Genomic DNA, 21071 nt, shown 5'->3' with positions numbered 1-21071 from the left:
GTTCACATTAAGGACATACATTCCAAAGGTGATACAGTCATCTTGTGGTTCTTAAGAAGCTGTAGAGTGCAGTGGCCACACCCTTGTAAAGTGTCTCAGCAAATGGTCTAAACCAGGTTGAGGATAGCCGACAGGCTTTAAAACTGTTGGTGAGTTATGGCAGTGCCTACCCCAAGCATGTGAAGACTTCTGGTAGAATGGGTATATGAGAATAGTTTTTTCCAGCACCATGAAGACAGCTGAAGTGAGTGCTGAGGAGTGCTGAGACCTTGGTAAGACATCAGAGATACTATGGTCATCCAACATGTCCTGGGGTATCAGCTTTTGTCCTGCCACAGGACTTCGATGATTCTGGACCCTGGAAGGGTGACCATTTGTGTAGCTTTGCCTCACTCAAATGCAATTCACAAGCAAGTCAAGACATCGCTTGGTTGTGATGTCATTGGTCTTCTCTGAAAATGAAGGATGGATGACAACAACAAAGACATAGTTATGACAAGATATTTCAACGTGTGGAAGATACCAAAAGAATTAAAAAATCATGGATGACACCACTACCCGAAGAAAGGATCTTGGGGACAATAACTCCCATCTATGTTTACTTTCTTATTTTTATATGTTGTATAGCTAATGGTCTATATTGAGTGTATTCTTTATTTTGAAAGTATGGAACAGGATAATGAGGACGATGGAGGATCTTTCTCTGTTCTCACATTTCAGTCGTATCCTACGCTGTGTGACCCTATTTAGGGTTTTCTTGGCAAAGATATTAGAATGGTTTGCCATTTCCTTCTCCAGCTCACTTTACAGATCAGGAAACTGAGGCAAACAGGGTGAGGTGACTTGCCTAGGGTCACACAATTAGTGTCTAAGTCTGGATTGAATTCAGGTCTTCCTGACTCCAGGCCTGGCACTCAATCCACTGTGCCACCTAGCTGCCCCTGAAGGATCTCTACCAGGGCCTCTGTCATGAAAGATGAAAAAATATGGTTAGGTAGTGATCTAATTTGGTGGAGAAAATGCCCCTATTTATGAGATCATAGTTCCATTTTTAGCAAAATACTGAAATACTCATATTTTATGTTTCTTTTGACTATATGAGTCATTTAATGTCACAGTCTTGGAATCAAATTTACATGCGATCTTAGTACAGTAGAGAGGCAGGTATTGGTTTTAAGTAGGCATCATCATATTACCAGTAATAACCTATGTTCAAGAAGTAGTGGGAGGTAGCTGTGTGACCCAGGGTAAGTCACATAACCCTGTTTGCCTTGCTGCAAAAAAAAAAACAGCAGTGAGAGGGATGTCATGAAAATATATGATCAATTTGGCGTAGTGGTACCCACCTATAGTTCCTGCTACTGAGGAGGCTAAGGTTGGATGATCTCTTGTGTTTGGCAATTGTAAGCTGTAGTAGGAGTAAAGCTGATTGGGTGTTCTCATGAAGTCTCTGGCACCAATATCGTGAGCCTTCAGGTTGAGAAGTCACTAAAGAGAGGTTAATTGACCCAGGTTGGAAAAAAAGAGCAAGTCAGAGCTTCCATGCCAATCAGTATTGGGACCAGGCCTGTGTGTAGCTACTGTACGTTTAGCCTGGGCAATATTAGGGAGACCCAGTAAAAAAAAAAAAACCAAAACATGTTTAGAAAGGTAGAGGTAGGGGAGCTGGAGAAAGAGATAACAGATCGTAATTCAGCAATTTATTAAGCACTTTCTTTGTGCCAAATACTGTGCTAAGTGCTAGGGATTCAAAGCAAATGTAAAAACTTCTGCCCTCAAGGGTAGGACTTACATTCTAGAATATGGAATAGCATATACATACAAGAGATGTACAGATTATTGAAGGTAATATTGGAGAGAAAGTCACTGGCTGGTGGGGAAAACAAGAACAGTCTCCTGCAGAATCAAGTGTTTGAGCTGAGTCCTGAGATGTACCACACATTATAAGGGGTAGATGTGAAGAGGGAGAGCTTTCCAGTAGTAGGAAATAACCAGTGCAAAGACATAGAGACAGGAAGTGGAATGCCATATTTGACAGGACCATAGAGTGAGTGAAGGAGGAATAATGGGTAAAAAGACTGGAAAACTAGGAAGGTGCAAGATTATGAATAGCTTTAGTAACTCATATGGGATCGAAGTTTAAGGGCAAGACTTGGGCCAGATATATAGATCTCTGAGTCACCAGTATAGAAATGATAAACCCCTGGGTGTTGATTAGATCATTAAAAGGGAGAAAAGAGAGCATGGAATAAAGCCTTGAGGAACATCCACATTCAATGGGAGTGCCATGAATGAAATGCCAACAAAAAAGACAGGAATCATTAAAGAGGTAGGAAGTGTAAGAGAAAGCATTTAAAAAAAAATCAGAGGAGAGAGTATCCAGGAGGTGAAGATCAGTAGTCTGAGATGTTGCAGAGAACTTTAAAAAGATGAAGATTGAGAAAAAGTTATTAGATTTGGCAGTTAGGAGCTCACTGATAACTTTGGAGAGTAACTTTAGTTGAATGATGTCAGAAGCCAGATTGCTGAAGCTTTTGAAAAGAGGGAGAGGAGATGAAGTGGAGGGATGGTCTTTGGATGGCTATTTCAAGGCATTTAACTGGGAAGGGGTAAAGGGAGATAGGATAATTGGTAATGAGAATGGTATGTTCTCATGAGGGATTTTCCTTTTTTTATTTTAAAGAATGAAGGGAAATGGGCATAATTATAGGTAGCTAGGAAAGAAGGAAGAGGAGGAGTGTGTATGAGAGAGAGGGGGATCGATGCATTCTGTTGGAGAAGATGGAGGGTTTTGTAAAGATTAGCATTGGAGTCTGGGGTAGAAGAAATAGTGGAGGATGATGTGGGAAATAAGTCAAGTGGAGAATGGCCTCTTGGCAAACAGCCTCAGGTTTTTCAGACAACTCTGACACCAGTTTCTCAGCTGAGAGGAATGATGGAGGAGATAACAGGGGAGATTTGAAGAAAGAAGAAAATAGTTGGAATAGTGACTGTCTTCAGTGGAGTATTGACCCAGTTAAGGAGGAATAGGAGGATTGCCTTACAACTGTGAGGGTCCGGTTGAGATTGGATGATAATAAAGTGATCATGACATTATAAAGAGAAATAACTTTGAAAGATTTAAGAGCTGTAATCAGTGCACAATGACCAAGCACTATTCCAGAGGACCAGTGACGAAGCATACTGTTTGCTTCCTGACCAATAGGTGTTGGATTCAGAATATGATACACATTTTTGGATACCTAGTATATGGATTGTTTTAACTGCGCTTATTTGTGTGTGTTTTTTAATTTGATTATTCTTATATGTTTAATGGGAATTTTGTTTGTTTTTTAAATCTGGGGCAGGATTTAGTGGGTGGAGCAACTCAGGAGAAAAGAGGGGCCTGAGTGATAGAAATGTCAAAAAAAGAAGAAAGCAAATTAGAGGGTCATTGAAATAGTTATCAGAAAACACAGAAGAGAACAGGTGGTTTGGATGGGCACAAAGAAACAAAGATGGCTTTAAAACTAACGTGTTGAATCATATGCTTAAAAAAAGGCAAGCAGTTTGTAATAAAGATTTATGATTGCATAAACTATCCTCTTTTTTTTCTGTTCTTTACATATATAGGGTGTCCTTGAAGTCTTAGTTCAGTTTTACGTTAATAAGCTTAAAACTGAACTGAGACTTCTAGGGCACTTTGTTATAAATGTTTATATTAACTGATGTTTGTTAAGTACAGAGAAAATAAGAAAATCATTTAAAAAGACTAGATAGATTTTTGGCGTACTCATTGAGGAAGGTGTAATTACTTCTTTTAGTTCTGTTCTATAGCACATGACTAAGAATAAAGGAGGAGGATTGTGGAAGAATCCAGGATTGAGTTTTGGCAAGGCATGAGACCAAGGGCTAAGGAGTTTGAGAGTAGAGGATAATGTAGAGTTCAATTGGTTCACCAGGAAGATAAGACTGAGAAAGGTAGAGAGTGTGTAGACAAAACAGGGCTTATGCCCTGGAAGAGAGTAATGAGGGTTGGAGGTTGTGAAGAGGAAGACGAGGTTTAGGATTCTAAGGTAAAGGGAGAGATGTAATGGTAAAGGAATTTTGAAGTTCATGAACCCAGAAATGGTGCCACTTGTGACTGCTGGCAAGATGACAGTCTTAATGTGTAGTTGAAATAGGATGGAGGAATAGGTCATGGGAATTTAATAGACTGAAGAACTGTGAAGTTAGCGTATTTGAAGGAATATTTGCATGTAAGAAGTATGATGCATGTGACCTTCTGGGTCCTTGGGTGTGGCCTTTGGACTAAATCCAGGTTTGACAGAACAAATCCTTTAATTAAGGGGATTTGTTCAGTAAGGTTTGGATTCAGATGACCTGAGGCATATTGAACGGGATCTTCTGCGGAAGCCTTATGGAAAGTCATTGACTGGAATTGCACTGGATGAGGAGGAATAGATAAATGGGTGGTGATCTTCACAACTGCAAAGGGTATCTCCATTGATGGAATTTTGGTTCCATTGAACTACTGAATTATTTTTTTCTCTCTGCTTACTAAAATATTTCCCCAATACAAAAAAGCTATTCTTTTTATGATAATGTACATTTCTAAGCTTCAACTATGGAATCATTTATAATGTGCCAACTTATTTTAAAAATTAGATTGTGTGCCTTTACAATGAAATTAACAAGGTATATTTTTTCCCAGAAGAAGACGTTTTCTTCTCCATGGCTGATATGGATATGTCTCATAGTCTCTCATCTCTTCCTCCTCTTGGAGATCCCCCAAATATGGATCTTGATCTCTCCTTAACTAGTACATTCACAAATACTCCAGCAGGATCTCCATTGAGTGCCACTGTGGTAAATTATAACTTATTCTGGTTATTGTGGTGTTGTTACTGTGTTCTTCAAAAATTATGCATTTTTGTCCTGCAACTGTGTTTTTCTATTATAGCTTCAGCCAACTTGGGGTGATTTTCTTGATCATCATAAAGAGGAACAACCAATCAAAGGACCTCCATTTTCGTCCAACCTAATTCACCAGACATCTTTACAAAGGACTTGTAAGTAAAACAAAAGTGATTTTTTTTCGCTTATTCTTCCCTTAGTGTAATCTTCCAGTTGAAAATTTTTGATTTATTTACAAATTACCATTGCTGCTGCTTTCATGTTCTCATCATAATACAAAATGTTAGCTTAGGCAATTCAGTATGATTTATGAAGAAAATGAAGCAGTTGATCTATTAATTGTGCATTATCTTAATGTAGATATCTGTTAAATATTAATATTTTTAGTGAAAACATGCACCATAAAAAATTACATTTTGTTATTACAGTGTAGGAGTCTTAACCATCTGATTTTTGTTTTACTGTTTATACTTTCCTTGAAAGAGAACCTCAGGTTTCTTCTCTGCAAACTTTAATTGAAATAAACAAGGCATAAAGGAAGATTTGGTGAGCAGATTTTGGTTAATCTTTAACTTTTTTCAATACATTTTTTTTTTAAATTGCAAAAGCCTTGTTTACACATTTACTCCTGTAACATATTCTTTCCCACCTCAAGTATCAAGGACCCTGGATATGAGATACAGATGGATAACTGAATTTCTTTTCTTTTAAAAAAGTATTTCCTGACACCACTTAAACTATTGTGATCATCTTAATTTTTAAGTTATTACATGAGTAAATGTTTTACAAATTTTGATGTTGTATATTGCTATTGAAAATTAAATTTGTAGCAAATAATTTTGAAACTTATTTGTGTGTTTCAGCTCTTCCTTCCAGATCTGTTTCACTGGATGAGTCCAGGCCTGAACTTATTTTTAGATTAGCTGTGGGAACTTTTTCAGCCTCTGTACTTCACATCGATCCTTTATCACCATCTGAAACTTCCGTGAACCTTAATCCATTGACTCCAATGGCATTATATTTCTTTACTTGCATAGAAAAGATTGATCCAGTAAGATTTCTGGCACATGATTTTGCATCCTTCAGAGAAGTATTTGCAGAGGCTTGCTCCCATGACCACCTTAGGTATGTGTAGTTTTAAAGTTTTTGGTGTTGGAGTAAGTAAAGAACTAAGTAGTAACCTTTCAAGTAAGCTCTGTAATTTATTACAATTCATATTTTAAATCCAACCTTTAAGTATAAATGAATGGAAAATGAATGTTATAATGTTCCGTAAATATGTATGTTGGGATCTGGCGTATTTGGGTTTTTGAGGAACAGAAGTCTTATATAAATACAACATGGAATCTAGATTTTCCTATGTCTCCCCTACCTTGGTGTTATGCTAGCTCTATTTGAGATATCATTTTTCATGTTTTGATGCCATTCCAACTAGTAGTCTATGGTTGTTACTACCATTCACTCTAATGGGCCAATGGTACAGATTTAGCAGAATAAGCAAAAAATGGTGACTTAAAACTTGCAGTTGGCTAGAAACACTATAAAGTGGATTGAGGATATACGTAGAATCTTATTTTCCTACTCTTTATCCACACAAGTAGAGGATAAATAGGCAGCTGCAGTAAACGTTTGTAAGTATACTTAGTACAATAATAACTGTGATCATCACCATCTAGTGCTCAGTAATGTAGAACACATAGATCAAAGATAAGAAATAGTTATTTTTGCCATTTATTCTATGATCATTTAACATGTAAAACATTAATTTTGAATCAAATACTAAATTTCTCTTGATATACTTTCCTCCCCCTTCCCCCCAACCAATTTATAAAATTTATGTTGACCATCTACATTTACCAATTATCAGTCTCAACGATCTTTACCTTCTTCTAGCCCCTGTATCCGTAGTTTAAAGGGAATACAAGTCTAACTTCAGAAACTGAAAGAAAAAGCAATAGAAAGGAGCAGTTGAGCTTATAAAATGACTTTTATGTCTCACACAACAGACTTAGATCTGATTTGATTTCTTTAAGCTAAAAGCACATAATCTGAGAAGCTACCAAAAAGTATTTTACATTTTTACATATTTGAAATTAAATATGTATGGTAGTATAAATATTGATAAGGTGATAGAGTGATAGCGTGTATATCTGTGATAATAATTGTTTGCTAGCGAGCATAGGGAGGCAGTTTTTTATCCTGTGAAAAAAGTGAGCATTTTATCTTTATATTTAACGTCTTCAGAAATATTAGCAATGATAACTGCTGAAAAGTGTCAGGCTTGGCAAGTAAGTTGATATTTATTTAATGGCATTTGTGGTAGTTACTATGAGGGTAAATGAGACATTGATGTAGTTCTTGCCCTCAGGGAGCTTGAAATTCAGTAGGTTAGAGGAAAAATACATAGAGGCAGGTGCTGTAAAAGAGGAAGTAAGACAGAGACTACCAAGAGTCAGGGGTGTGAAGGATCAAAAATATTGAATACTGCGGGTGTTCAGTGTCGTTTTTTAAGGGCAAATCTGAGTTACCATTTACATAGTTTTTATTCTCAAGTAGGTGGATTTTTTCAAATATTTTGCTTTTCACAATAGATTTATTGGTACTGGCATCAAAGTATCTTACGAACAAAGGCAAAGATCAGCTTCTCAGTATTTTAGTACTGATATGTCAGTTGGGCAGATGGAGCTTTTGGAGTGCCTATTTCCTACTGATTCTCAGACTGTTTCTACACACTACACGGAGGTATGATACTTTTAACTTGTTTTGTTTCTAAACAAATTAAGTTTTGAAAAGTTAATAGAGATCAAATTTTTTTTTCGGAAGTATATAGAATGTATTATGTATAAAAGAAGTAATGCATTTTTGTTATATATATGTATAATATATTTTTTGTAAGTTTTTAAAGGACATCATAGGAATCTGCAAAAGTTTTTCATTGAATCTCCTTATCCCTGGGTGCCAGAGGGGAAGAAATAGCTTTTCACTTCACTTATCTTCAAAGTAGCTTTAGCTTTAGCTAAATTTTTAGAATGTAGGTTTAGACATATATCATAGTATTTAGAAGTGCAAGGGACCTTAGAGATCAGCCAGTCCAGCCTCCTTAGGAAAGCAAGACTCAGAGTGTCTTTACCCAAGATCATTATTAACCAAACAATGATTATTTTAAGTATATTGATTTAAGCTTCTAATTCCTCATCATTGCACCAGAGATGCTGAATTCTTGAAAGGCAGTGGAGCACAAGCTATGGCAAGTCCCACCAATCTTAAAATATGGTCCAGGCATGTACTTTGTGCCTGTTATCTAAGAACCAGCTTAAGTTCAGAGATGCTCATCACTAGAGGATTGGCTATCAGGTATTAAATATTTTTTGCTACAGTAACTTCTTAAATCATCTACTGAGGTGTGGAGGGTTAATGATCCGTGTCAGTAAAAGTGGAAGAATAGTCTAGATGTGTGAAACCACAGATCCTTGAAATATCACAATATGGAATCATAACTATATGCTCATATATCACTGTACAATTTATGAAGCCCTTTACTCATAACTACTCTGTGAGGTAGGTAGCAGAATTATTACCCTTTTACTGATGATGCTCAGAGAGATTAATTGACTTTATTATGGTTATACAGTGAGTAAATGGCAGAACTGGGAATCAAATTCAGGCCTTCTCACTGCTAGCCTTCTGCTCTTTCTACCTTACTATGCTGCCTTTCAAAGTAGAACAAATGGTTTAGAAAAGAAATACAATCTTTCACAACTTAATACATAGATTCAGTAATGTGTTTGTGATTTAGACAGTGTGTTCATATTTTTCGTTTGGCTACCGTTAGTCTTCCTTTTATATTTTTGGAAAGATTGTTTTTGGAGTTTTTTTAATAACACGAAATAATGAAGACTTTGAGAAACAGTTTACTCTGTAATATTTTAGAAAAATCAGTAAAAAATTTCAGTGTATCATTCATAGTTAAGTATTTACATTTAAATAAATACATAGTTAAATATATAGTTACATTTATTACTTTTAATTTTTAGCTTTTAAGTTTCCATTCCAAAAAAGGAAATGATCTACACCCCTCAGCGTGTCTTCAGCTCCATTATAAACATTCTGACAATAGAGGACCCCAAGTAAGTTTTACTTTTGATTTAATATCAAATTTTACTTTTTCTCATTTGAAATAGAGAATTATCAGACTACTTATGAATGTATTTTGCTTATGATTATAATAAAATGATAACATTTATAAAGTGCTCTGTGCCTGCTAGGTATTGTTATTATATGGTTATTGTCACTGTTATTTTGCTAGTGATGTTATTAATATTTCCTTCTTTTTAGGGCAGTCAGGCAAGACTCAGTTCGGTTCCTCAGAAAGCAGAATTACATATCAAGTTAAATCCAGTGTTTTGTGAACTGGATATTAGTATTGTGGATAGGTTAAATTCCTTGCTTCAACCGCAGAAACTTACCACAGTGGAAATGATGGCTTCTCACATGTATACGTCTTACAACAAACATACAAGTCTGGTAAGTGTCTAAAATATTATAATCCAAATAGGTCAAGTGTACTTACAACTAGCTGCAGCTGTCTTTTATGAAGATATGGGAATTTGGCTCTTGTAAATACTATTTTACTACAGCGACAGCTGTTTTCGGAAGCTGGATGAATGGCAGAGTAGGGAAGATATAGATTTCTTCTTTTAGGGAGCATCATGAATGCTGTGGGTTGTTTTTCCTTTTTTGTCTTGAACTGTGATTTCATCAGAACACCTGGTTAAGAAACTCCTTCAACCAATGCAGATCAGTAACGTTTATGCAATCGATCATCTTAGGGGCATGGAGAGGCTCAGTGTCTTCTCCAGGGTCATGTGGTCAATACCAGAAACTATTGAACCCAGCCAATCTTCCTTACTTTAAGGCTGACCATTCAGCACTGTGATGTCTGATGCTATAGCAATGATCCGTATTTTACAGCTTCATTCCCTGGAAAACAAAGGGAAGTTTGAGCAGTGTGATCAATTAGGAATTGGGCAACTGTTGGACCAAATACAGACACCGTTAAGTCAACATCAAGGAAACACACGGACAAATTTCTCTATTACTATGAATTTTTATTAGCATATTTTCCCTTAGAAGGTATCTAAATAGCTCTCTTAAGTCAGTGTTCTTTATTATTTGTTTGTCATTAATTCTTGTTCAATTAAGACACTCAGTACAAGGTATTTGCCCACTACTAGACATGGTTTGAAAATTTTGCCCTTTGTATCTTACTGTGCATCAGAGGCTCTGATCCTTCATTCTAACATATGTAACTTTGCAGCATAAAGTAAGGTAGTTGTGTGACATGAAAGCTGATTTTCTGGTAATAAAATATGCACCTTTATGAGAGAGATGTTGATAAGAGTCTCAGAATGAGAGGTCCTGAATGGAGATGGGACCACTGCATTTCTGCAATCAGAGATCCATGGAAAGCGTAAGTATTTAAAAAGTGTCCTTTATTTTGCCCCTGTAGTCACATGTGTTCTCAGTGGCTGTCTGTTTTACTTATCTCTGGTGTCAGATCAAACCCTAGATGAGTCATGGCTCTTGGTAATATAGGTTTTCAGTAGTTAGCCACTGTAGCTGAATGATATGGAAAGAGCTTTCTTGAGTATAGGGTTACATTTTTTTTTTCTCTAAAAGTAGATTAGGAATTTAGGAATAGGATAGATAAGTATTAAAACAAGAAAAAAGAAAATATATAAGGGGAAGACTAAGAGCCAGGAGATAAGAGGGTAGGGTAGGCTTAAAACCTAGTGTTCATCCTGATGTAGAAATAAGATTTATTTCTTAAATGACAAAACATATGGAATTGATTTTGGTTGTGGTTTCTTTTCCTTATGTGTTTTCCTTATATGTGTTTTCCTTATTTGTGTTTTTCTTTTGTCAATGATGCGCATCCTATAATATAAGAAGGAATTTTATTTCAGATTGTTCAAAAACTCATTTCATATACAATTGGGAATTTGTAAAGGCTTTTCTGTGTGATTTTATTGACTGATATTTTTTGTTCCTTTTAAAAGTAACATCAGAAATTGTGATGCTTAAATGTTTTTAATAATATCCACACCCATTTCCAGACTAAAGTACAGTAAATAGATTAGTTATATGAATTTATTCTTCTCTAAAGGTTTTTCTGTGTAATTTTACTGATGGATATTTTTTCCTTTTAAAAATAACACCAGAGATTGTGATATTTAAATGTTTAATAATATCCATATCCATTTCCATACAAAACAAATACAGTAAACAGATTAGTTATATGAATTTATTCCACTTTAAAATACTTCTTTAAAAATGTTGGATTTTTGATTTTGTTCTATAGTATATAGAAGAAACGGATAATTAAATCCTTTATACAAACCTTGCATAGGCCTGAATTTGTGAAACTTGAGCAGGGCATATTTTTTAAAAAATTACAAATTAGAAAATCATCAGCATACATCAGCATTTCCATGGACAGAGAAGGACAGAAAAAGAGGATTGTGCATGAAGCCATCAGTCTTTTGTTAACAACTTTAAAATATGTGTGTGTATACATGTGTATATATGTGTGTGATTTAACATGGTAGTACCAACATTACCTTTCTTGAATGTGCTTCCTTTGAACTTCTTCCTACTCTTCTGTGTTTTTTAAATATTTTGTTGGCATGCTTTTTGTTTTTTCTTTTTCCTCCCCGTACTGGTACCATCTTCCCAAATCTCCTTCCCACCCCCATAGTAAAATAAGAGCCCTCTATTCATAACCAATAAGTATAGTAAAACAAAAAAAAAGTTTACAAAAATGCATATCTTGTTCTGAAACTATGTTTCTATCATTTCTCAACCAAGAGATATTAGGTTTGCTTCTTCAGAGTTCTTCATTCTTTGAAAGTTTTCTTTTATATTGTTACAGTCAGTATATAAAGTTTTTTACTGGTTCTTCTCACTTCAATCTGTAGCAGTTTATACCAGTCTTCCAAGTTTCTCTATCTGCCCCTTTGTCTTTTATTATAGTACAGTAATATTTCATTGCATTTATATGGTTGGTTGGTTGTTGTCCTTCATTCTCAACAAGGACCAAAATGACATCCCTGTGTCAAGTTTCAGTGTGTCTGACTGTGGCTGATCAGACCAATATGAGCTCTGAATGCTTTGCCACAGTTTGGGCACAAATGGTCCGTGTGAACATTTGGGGTGGATATTCTAAATTTGCTCATCCTGTGTTTCCTTTGAGCTGTTTCAATTCTGCTTCGCTCATAGAGCACAGCACCTTCTCTGATGTGGGAATGCCATGCTGAACAGCCCTGTGCCAGTGTCTCCCATGTCACAATCAATTCCAGAGTTCTTAAGAGAGATCTTGAGAGAAAGGCCTTGTATCGCTTCTTCTGACCACCATATGAATGCTTGCCCTGTGTGAGTTCTTCATAAAATAATCTTTTTATGGAGGAAAAAAAAAGACATTTATATACCATCATTTATTCAGCCATTCCTAAATTGATATATACAAGTTTCTAATTCTTTTTTACAACAAAATGTGTTGCTATAAATATTTTTGTATATATGAATTTTTTTTTCTCTGACCTTAATCTCTTTGGAATATTTTGGCAAGTAGTGGTATCATTGACTCAGAGGATACAGGTTAGCAACTTTTGTGCTATCCAAAATAGATAGATCATTGCATGAATTTACCAATAGGCATTATGTCTTTTTATACTGACCCTTCATAATTGTGTTTTTCCTTTTTTGCCAGTCAAGAAAAGTGTGAGATAGAGTTTCTTGAGTAATTTCATATTTGTTTATTTTATTATTAATAATTTGGAGGACTTTTCCCTTATGGTTGTTGATAACTTGTATTCCTTCCCTTGAAAGCTGTTTTTTCATATCCTTTCATTACTTATTTGTTAGGCAGTAACTGCTGTCTTTTTGTATTTATATTAATTCCTTATATAGTATATCTTGTTTATCAGACCTTTGTTAGACAACTTCGCTACAAAAATTTTTCCCATTACAACTCTTTCCCTTCTATGCAAAATTTTTGAATTTTATATAATCAGAATTGTCCATTTATTCTCCTGTGATTCTCTATCCCTTGTTTGATCCAGAAATCTTCCTCTAACTATCGTTGTGAACAGTCCTTTTTTCTTCTAACTTGTTTATGTGTTTTTTATATTTAGGTCATATATGCATTTAGAGCTTATTGTGTTACATATTGTGAGATGCTAATCTGAGTAATTTCTTTGAGACTGATTTTTTTTCTTGAATTTTCTTGAGTTTTTTTTTTTCAGTAAAAAAAAATCCAACCTCTCTCCATCCCATTCTTCCTTGTGAGAACAAAAGAAAAACAAAACCTATTTTACAAACATGCATAGTTAACCAAAACAAATTTCTGCATTGATTATGTCCAAAAATTTCTAAACCTCATCTGGTCGTAGTTTATGATCTTTGTGATGTATTAAAAGTTATTAAATCAGTCGATTAAATTAAATATTTTATTATTTATTATTAAAATTTTAATATAATTTAATATAGTATAATATATAATATATAAAATATACTGTAAGTTATTTTATTATTAAATTATTAATTAAATGTTAATATATTAATCTCCTTTTTAATGCATTATTTAAAATTTTTACATTAATATTCATTAGGGAATATGGCATCTTGTGTTCTTTCTGTTTTTTCTCCCCCTGGTTTAAGTATCAAAACCATATTTATGTCATAGAAGGAACTTGGTAGAAGTCCTAGAACTATTTTTTTTGAACATTTTGTATTATATCATGTTAGTATTATTCTTTAAATGTTAGGTAGAATCCATTTGTAAATCTGTCTGGTTCTAGAATTTTTTTTCCATTAGGGAGCTCATTTATATCTTGTTCAGTTTATTTTTCTAAGTTGAGCTTTTCAAGTTTTCTATTTCCTCTTCTCTTAATTTGGGTAATTCGTATTTTTGTAATTATTTATCCATTTCATTAGGACTGTCACTTTTATTGGCATATGGACAAAATAGCTCCTAATGCTTTAATTTCATCTTTTTTGTTAAATATTTACCCTTTTCATTTTTGGTACTTGAAATATGATTTTCTTTTTTTTTTTAAATAATCAAGTTAGCCAGTGATTTGTCTGTTTTGATGTTTTTTCCTGATAAAATTTACTTCTAGTTTTATTTATTAGTTCAGTGGTTCAATTCAATTCAATTAGTTCAATTTTTTATTTTCAGTTTTACTAACCTCTCCTTTGGTTTTCAAGATTTCTATTTTGGTGCTTCATTGGAGATTTGAAATTTGTTCTTTTTCCAGTTTTTTAGCTGCAAGCCCAAATTAATTGTTCTGTTCTCTCTCTTTTATTGATGTGTTTAGAGATATAAATTTTCCCCTAAGTACTGCTTTGGATCCATCCCACAAATTTTGTAATGTTGTCTCGTTGTTGTCATTATGTTTATGAAATTATTGTTTCTATGTGATTTGTTCTTTGGTTGACTCATTTTTTAGAACTGGATTATTTAGTTTCCCATTAATGCCTAAAAGAGTATTTTATGGAAAACCTATACAAGTCAAGTGCTCACATGGAGGTCAGAAGAAGTGATGCAAAGATCTCAAGGTCTCTCTGAAGAACTTTCAAATTGGTTGGGAGATGTGGGAGACACTGGTACAGGACTGTCCAGCATGGTGTGTACCTGTTTCAGAGAAGGCATTATACTCTATGAGCAAAGCAGAATTGCTGTAGCTCAAATGAAATGTGAGATGTGCAGATTTAGAGCCATCTATTTGCCAGTGTTCATATGGACACATGTTCCCAATCTGTGGTAGTGCCTTCCAAGCCAGTATTTGTCTGACCAGCCACAGTTGGACATGCACTATACCTTGACCCAACATAATGATGTCATTTTGGTCACCTTCAAGAATGAAGGACAGCAACCAACCAACGCCACCTTTAATCTTACCATCCCTCTTTTTTTTTGCTGCCCCCCCCCACCTCGTTCTCTCCCCTCCCAATTCTTCGTTGCATAAGGTGAATTTGTCTAACCCACTGTGTGTTTATATGCATATATATGTATCATATATATATATGCACACGCACACACATATATATATTTTTATATATTATATATATAATTATATATAATTTTCCCCCCTCAAACCTATTTAGATGACAGTGAGGTTCAAGTATTGCCTGCTCCCCTCCCCCACTGCCATTTTATCCTTCATTATAAAACTTTTTCTTTATGCACCTGTTATATATGATATAATTTTCCCCATCTTCCTCTCTCTTTCCCTTTCTCCCAGTGCCTCTATCCTTTTTCTTCTTTTGAGATTGTCCTAGTGTAATAGACACACTCATGGCCTCTGTCTAAGCAGACTCCTTTTAACTACCTTAATGATGATAAAGTTCTCACATGTGTCATCTTCACATATGGGAATTATGTGAATCAATTTAACCTTATTATGTTCCTTATGATTTCTCACTCATGTCATCTTTTTCTGTTCCTCTTGAGTCTTGTATTTGAATATCAGATTTTCTATTCAGCTTGGTTCTTCTCATCAGGATGCTTGAAAGTTCTCTATTTCTTTAAATATCTATTTGTCCTCTGTAGGATTATACTTAGTTTTGTTTGGTAGGCTAATCTCGGTTGTAATCCTAATTCCTTTGACTTGAGAAATATTATCAGTCTGCTCCTTTTTAAAGATAGCTACATAGGGGAGGAGGTAATCAAAAGCAAACACTTCAGAAAAGGGACAGGGTCAAGGGAGAAAATTGAATAAAGGGAGACAGGACAGGAGGGAGCAAAATACAGTCAGTCTTTCAAAACATGAGTACTGTGAAAGGGTTTTACATAATGATACACATGTGGCCTATGTTGAATTGCTTGACTTCTTAGGGAGGGTGGGTGGGGAGGGAAGAGGGGAGAGAATTTGGAACTCAAAGTTTTAAAAGCAGATGTTCAAAAAAAAGTGTTTGCATGCAACTAGAAAATAAGATATACAGGCAAAGGGGCATAGAAATCTATCTTGCCCTACAAAAAAGTAAGGGAAAAGGGGGATGGGGGAGAGTGGGGTGACAGGAGGGAGGGCTGACTGGAGAACGGGGCAATCAGAATATATGCCATCTTGGAGTTGGGGGGAGGGTAGAAATGGGGAGAAAATATGTAATTCAAAATCTTGTGGAAATCAACACTGAAAACTAAAAATATTAAATAAAAAATGTAGATACTGTAAAGATAGCTGCTTAATTTTGTGTGATGCTGATTGTTGTTCCATAATATTTGATTTTTTTTTCCCCTGGCTGGTTGCAGATTTTCTCCTTGATGTGGGAGCTCTGGAATTTGGCTGTAATATTCCTGGGAGTTTTCATTTTGGAATCTCTTTCAGGAGGTGATCAGTAGATTTTTCAGTTTTTATTTTGCCCTCTAGATCTAAAATATTGGGACAGTTTTCCTTCGTGATTTCTTCAGATGTGATATCTAGTCTCTTTTTTTGATCATAACTTTCAGGTAGTCCAGTAATTCTTAAATTATTTCTCCGCAATCTGTTTTCTAGGTGAGTTGATTTTCTGATGAGATATTTCATACTTCGATTTTTTCATTCTTTTGTCCTCATTTTATTGTTTCTCGATGTCTCATGAAGTAATAGCTTTCATTTGACCAATTCTGATTTTTAAGGAGTTATTTTCTTTAGTGAGGTTTTGTATTTCTTTTACAATTTGGCCAATTCTAATTTTTAAAGAAGTATTTCTTTAGTATTTTGTGCTTTTATCAAGCTGTTTAATCTTTTCATAATTTTCTTGCACAGTTGTCATTTTTTTTCCAATTTTTCTTCTACCACTCTTACTTGATTTTCTTCAAAATAATTTTTTTTCTCTTTAGTTTTTCTGGGAATTCTTGTTGGCTTGTGTCCAGTCTCCATTTTTTCCTTCCTTGAGGCTTTGCTTGTAGATGTTTTCACATCACTGTCTTCTGAATTCGTATCTTGCTTTCCTATTACCATAGTAGCTTTTTTATGGTCAAGTTTTTTTTTTTTGTTGTTTGCTCATTTTTCCATCCTCTTTCTTGACTTGTGGGCTTGAACATAGAGTTGGGCTCTGCTCACCTTGGGAGTGGGATGGGGTAGGGATGATTGGCTTGACTTTTTGTCTTTCATATCCTGCTTTCACAGCTTGATCAAATGATGTGTAAGTTTTTAGTATCTCCACAGTGGTGTGATCTGGGGAAAGGTCTTTTCACTGCCCTCATGGTCTGTGCTTTAGTCCTTACCTATGTGGGACTCATGATCTTTTGTGTCTTTGACTGTGCCTCTTTGCCCTGGAATTGCAACTGGAATTGGGTAATGGGTGATGGTGCTTGATCCTGTTCCTGCTCCCAGTGTCAGTACATAGGCTTCCTGGGACCTCTTTCTAACCAGATGTTCTGTCCCTTTACCATCCATGGACACTGCTGCTAACCCACAGCCCATAGCTTCCATAGTGTTGTGCTCCTGGCCATTCCACACCCCAGTGTCTGTAGAACTTTCATTCTTTCTAAGCTGTCCTGAGCTGGAAGAATCACTCACTGTGACTTTTTCTCAAGGCTTTTCCATTCAGAATTCGTGTGGTCATTTTACAGGAGAAGTTTTCGGGAACATTTGATAGTTATTTCTTTTACTCTGTCACCTTAACCTCTGCCCTTTCTCCACTCTTCTCTTAAGACATCCATATCTACTGCTTGGTTTTTTCTAGTTAGACTACCTTAATGGTGATAGGCTTTAGAGGGGACACATGTGTCGTCTTTCCATAGTTGAATGTAAGCAATTTATCCTTGTTACATCCTTTATCATTGTTTGTGTTTGCCATTTTAGATTTCTTAACTACTGTGCTTCAACTTAAAGTTTCTACACAGTTTTAGTCTTTTCATTTAAAAATTTTTGGAAGTACTTTTTTTCATTAAAATTCATTTTTTTTCATTAATACCCTAGATATTCTAGACCTCTTGTTTTTCCAGATGAATTTTGTTATTATTTTGTCCAGCTCAGTAAAATAGTTTTTTGGTAGTTCGATTGGTATGGCACTGAATAGATAGATTAATTTAGGTAAAATTGTCATTTTTATTATATTAGCTCGGCCTAACCATGAGCAACTGATATTTTTCCATTTATTTAGATCTGACTTTATTCGCGTGAAAAGTGTGTCATAGTTATGTTCGTATAGGCCCTGGGTTAAGAAATGCTAGAGAAGGTGGCCTAGCCATACCAGATATTAAACTGTACTACAAAGCAGCAGTCATCAAAACTACCTGGTACTGGCTAAGAAACAGGGGTGTGGATCAGTGGAATAGGATAGGGACACAAGATGGAGAAGTCAACAACTATAGCAATCTACTCTTTGATAAACCCAAAGAGGGAAAATTGGAAAAGGGTAGGGCAGAAACTGGGTATAGACCAATATCTTACACCATATACCAGAATAAAGTCAAAATGCGTTCATGATCTAGGAGTAAAGGCTGATACTATAAGTAATTTGGGAGAGCAAGGAATAGTTTACTTATCAGATTTATGGAAAAGAAAAGAATTCACGACCCAACAAGAGATAGAGAGCATTACAAAATGCAAAATGGATAATTTTGATTATGTTAAATTGAAAGGTCTTTGTACAAAAAAAGCCAATGCAACAAAAATTAGGAGGGAAGCAGAAAATTGGGAGAAAATCTTTGCAACTAGTATCTCTGATAAAGGCCTCATTTCTAAAATATACAGGGAACTGAGCCAAATATATAGGAATACAAGTCATTCTCCAATTGAGAAATGGTCAAAGGATATGAACAGGCAGTTTTCAGAGGAAGAAATTAAAGCTATCTATAGGCATATGAAAAAATGCTCTGGATCACTACTGATTAGAGAAATGCAAATCAAAACAACTCTCAGATACCACATCTTTCCTGTAAGATTGGCTAAAATAACAAAGCAGGAGGATGACAAATGCTGGAGAGGATGTGGGGAAATTGGAACATTGTTACATTGCTGGTGGAGTTGTGAGATGATCCAGCCATTTTGAGAGTAATTTGAAACTATGCCCAAAGGGCCATAGGAATGTTCATACCCTTTGACCCAGCAATACCACTTCTAGGGTTGTATCCCAAAGAAATCACACAAGAGGGAAAGGGACCCATATGTACAAGGATATTTATAGTGGCTCTCTTTGTGGTAGCCAAGAATTGGAAATCAAAGGGATGCCCATCAATTGGGGAATGGCTGAACAAGCTGTGGTATATGAAGGTAATGGAATACTATTGTGCCATAAGAAATGGGGATGATACGGACTTCATAACAACCTGGAAAAACCTACACGACATAATGCTGAGTGAGCGGAGCAGAGCCAGGAGAACATAGTACACAACCACAGATATATGGGTTCCGTGAGGACCAACCCTAACAGACTTCGCTCTTCTCAGCAACGCAAGGTGCAAGGACAACTCCAGGGGACTCACGATGGAGAATGCTATCTTCATCCAGAGAAAGAACTGTGAAGTTTGAATGCGATTGAGGCACACTACATGCTCACCTTTTTTCTTCCCTTTTGTTTTTGTTCTTGGGTTTTTTTTTTTTTTGGTTCTGTCTCTTCTTTCTTATGACTCATTCCATTGGTCATAATTATTCTCCACAACTTGACTAGTGTATAAATTAATTCAATGCAAAGTTATACATGGTAGTTATATGAACTTCCATGCCATCTTGGGGAGGGAGGGGAGAGGGAGGGGAGAAAATCTGGAACTCAAAATTATGTAGAATCGTGTGTGGTAAACTAAAAATAAAAAAATATTTAAAAAAAATAAAAAAAAATTCATTTTTTTTCCTCCTGTTGGATTATATTCAGTTTGTTGAGTAAGGTATACTTGGCCTGTATCCTTTGTCTTCTGGAATATAGTTCCAAGCTCATTGTTCCTTTTTTAGTGGTGGCTTCTAAATCATCTGAGATGCTAACTGTGGCTCCATGGTTCTTAAGTTCTTTTTTTCTGTATGCTTTCAGCTTTTTCTTTGACCTGGAAGTTCTGAATTTTAGCTATCACGGCTTCAAGAGTTTTTGTTTGAGGATTTCTTTTAGGAGGTGACTGGTTGATTCTTTTTATTTCCACTGTATCTTTTCTAAGAGATGTGGGCTGCTATCCTTTCTAACATTTTTTTTAAAGTTTTTATTGTGTTCTATTCTGTTTCTTACACCATAGTATCCCAAGTATCGTCCCTTCTCCTCCTGTTCCCAGACACCCATCTCATATGACAAGAAAGTGTTTTTTGGAGAGGAAATCAAAAGTCAGCAGAACTGATCAATATATTGAAAAAATCTGTAAACATGTGCAGTGTGAAATGCCTGTGTACCCTCTGCCCCAATGTTGGTGGTGTCTTCTCATATCTCTTAGAGACCCACTTGATCTTTATAATTTTGTCACATTGACTTTTGATTTTTTTTTGGTCCATCATTGTTCTTTCCATTTACATTATAGTTACTGTGTATATTGTTTTCTTAGCTTTGTTTACTTCATCCTGCATCAGTTCATGTAGACTTTTCTGTGTTTCTCTGTATTCAAAGCTCATCTTTTCTTACAAAATGTAACTATATTCCATTATATTCTTTGTTCAGCCATTCCCTAATTGATGGACATCTACTTTGCTTTTAATTCTTAGCTATTGCGAAAAGTACTACTGTAAATATTTTGGAGTATATATGAACTTTCCTTTTACTGAGGGCTTTCTTGGGCAATAAGCCTGGAGTGTCTTGTTCAAAAGATATGGACATTTTTGTCACTTTTTTGCATAATTCCAAATTGTTTTCCAAAATATTTCTACCTCTTCATAGCTCCATCAGCAATGTATCAGTGTGCCTGCCTTTCCACAAGTCCTCCAACATTGACTCTTGCCATTTTTTGGTCATTTTGACCTATTTACAGGATTTAAGAGGAAACCTCAGGTTTCTTTTGATTTGCGGTTCTCTTATACGCGATTTGGAGCATTTTTTCATGTGGTTGTTAATATTTATAATTCTTTTGGGAACTTTATTCACATCATTTGACTATTGGGAATAGCTGTTAGCCTTACATATATTTATTAATTGTGTATATATCTTATCTTTTTCCTATTTGACCTCTTCTTTTGTTGTCCTAGATGCATTAATATTATTTCTCCAGAAGCATTTCA

General features: G+C 35.3%; 1 protein-coding gene across 1 annotated transcript in view; it reads left to right on the top strand.

Annotated features, from left to right (window-relative positions):
* Positions 1-21071, top strand: part of ATG2B (autophagy related 2B) — a 138762-nt gene that overhangs the window by 47014 nt on the left and 70677 nt on the right. The window contains exons 9-14 of the mRNA XM_036748867.1: positions 4694-4848; positions 4943-5051; positions 5760-6021; positions 7488-7638; positions 8931-9023; positions 9232-9420. Of these exons, the coding sequence (XP_036604762.1) occupies positions 4694-4848; positions 4943-5051; positions 5760-6021; positions 7488-7638; positions 8931-9023; positions 9232-9420 (959 nt within the window). The remainder of the gene's footprint in view (positions 1-4693; positions 4849-4942; positions 5052-5759; positions 6022-7487; positions 7639-8930; positions 9024-9231; positions 9421-21071) is intronic.

Source organism: Trichosurus vulpecula, chromosome 3, assembly GCF_011100635.1.
Source record: "Trichosurus vulpecula isolate mTriVul1 chromosome 3, mTriVul1.pri, whole genome shotgun sequence".
Lineage (NCBI taxonomy): Eukaryota > Metazoa > Chordata > Mammalia > Diprotodontia > Phalangeridae > Trichosurus > Trichosurus vulpecula.
Note: the sequence above shows the minus strand (reverse complement) of the source record. Positions and strands in the feature narration are given on the sequence as shown.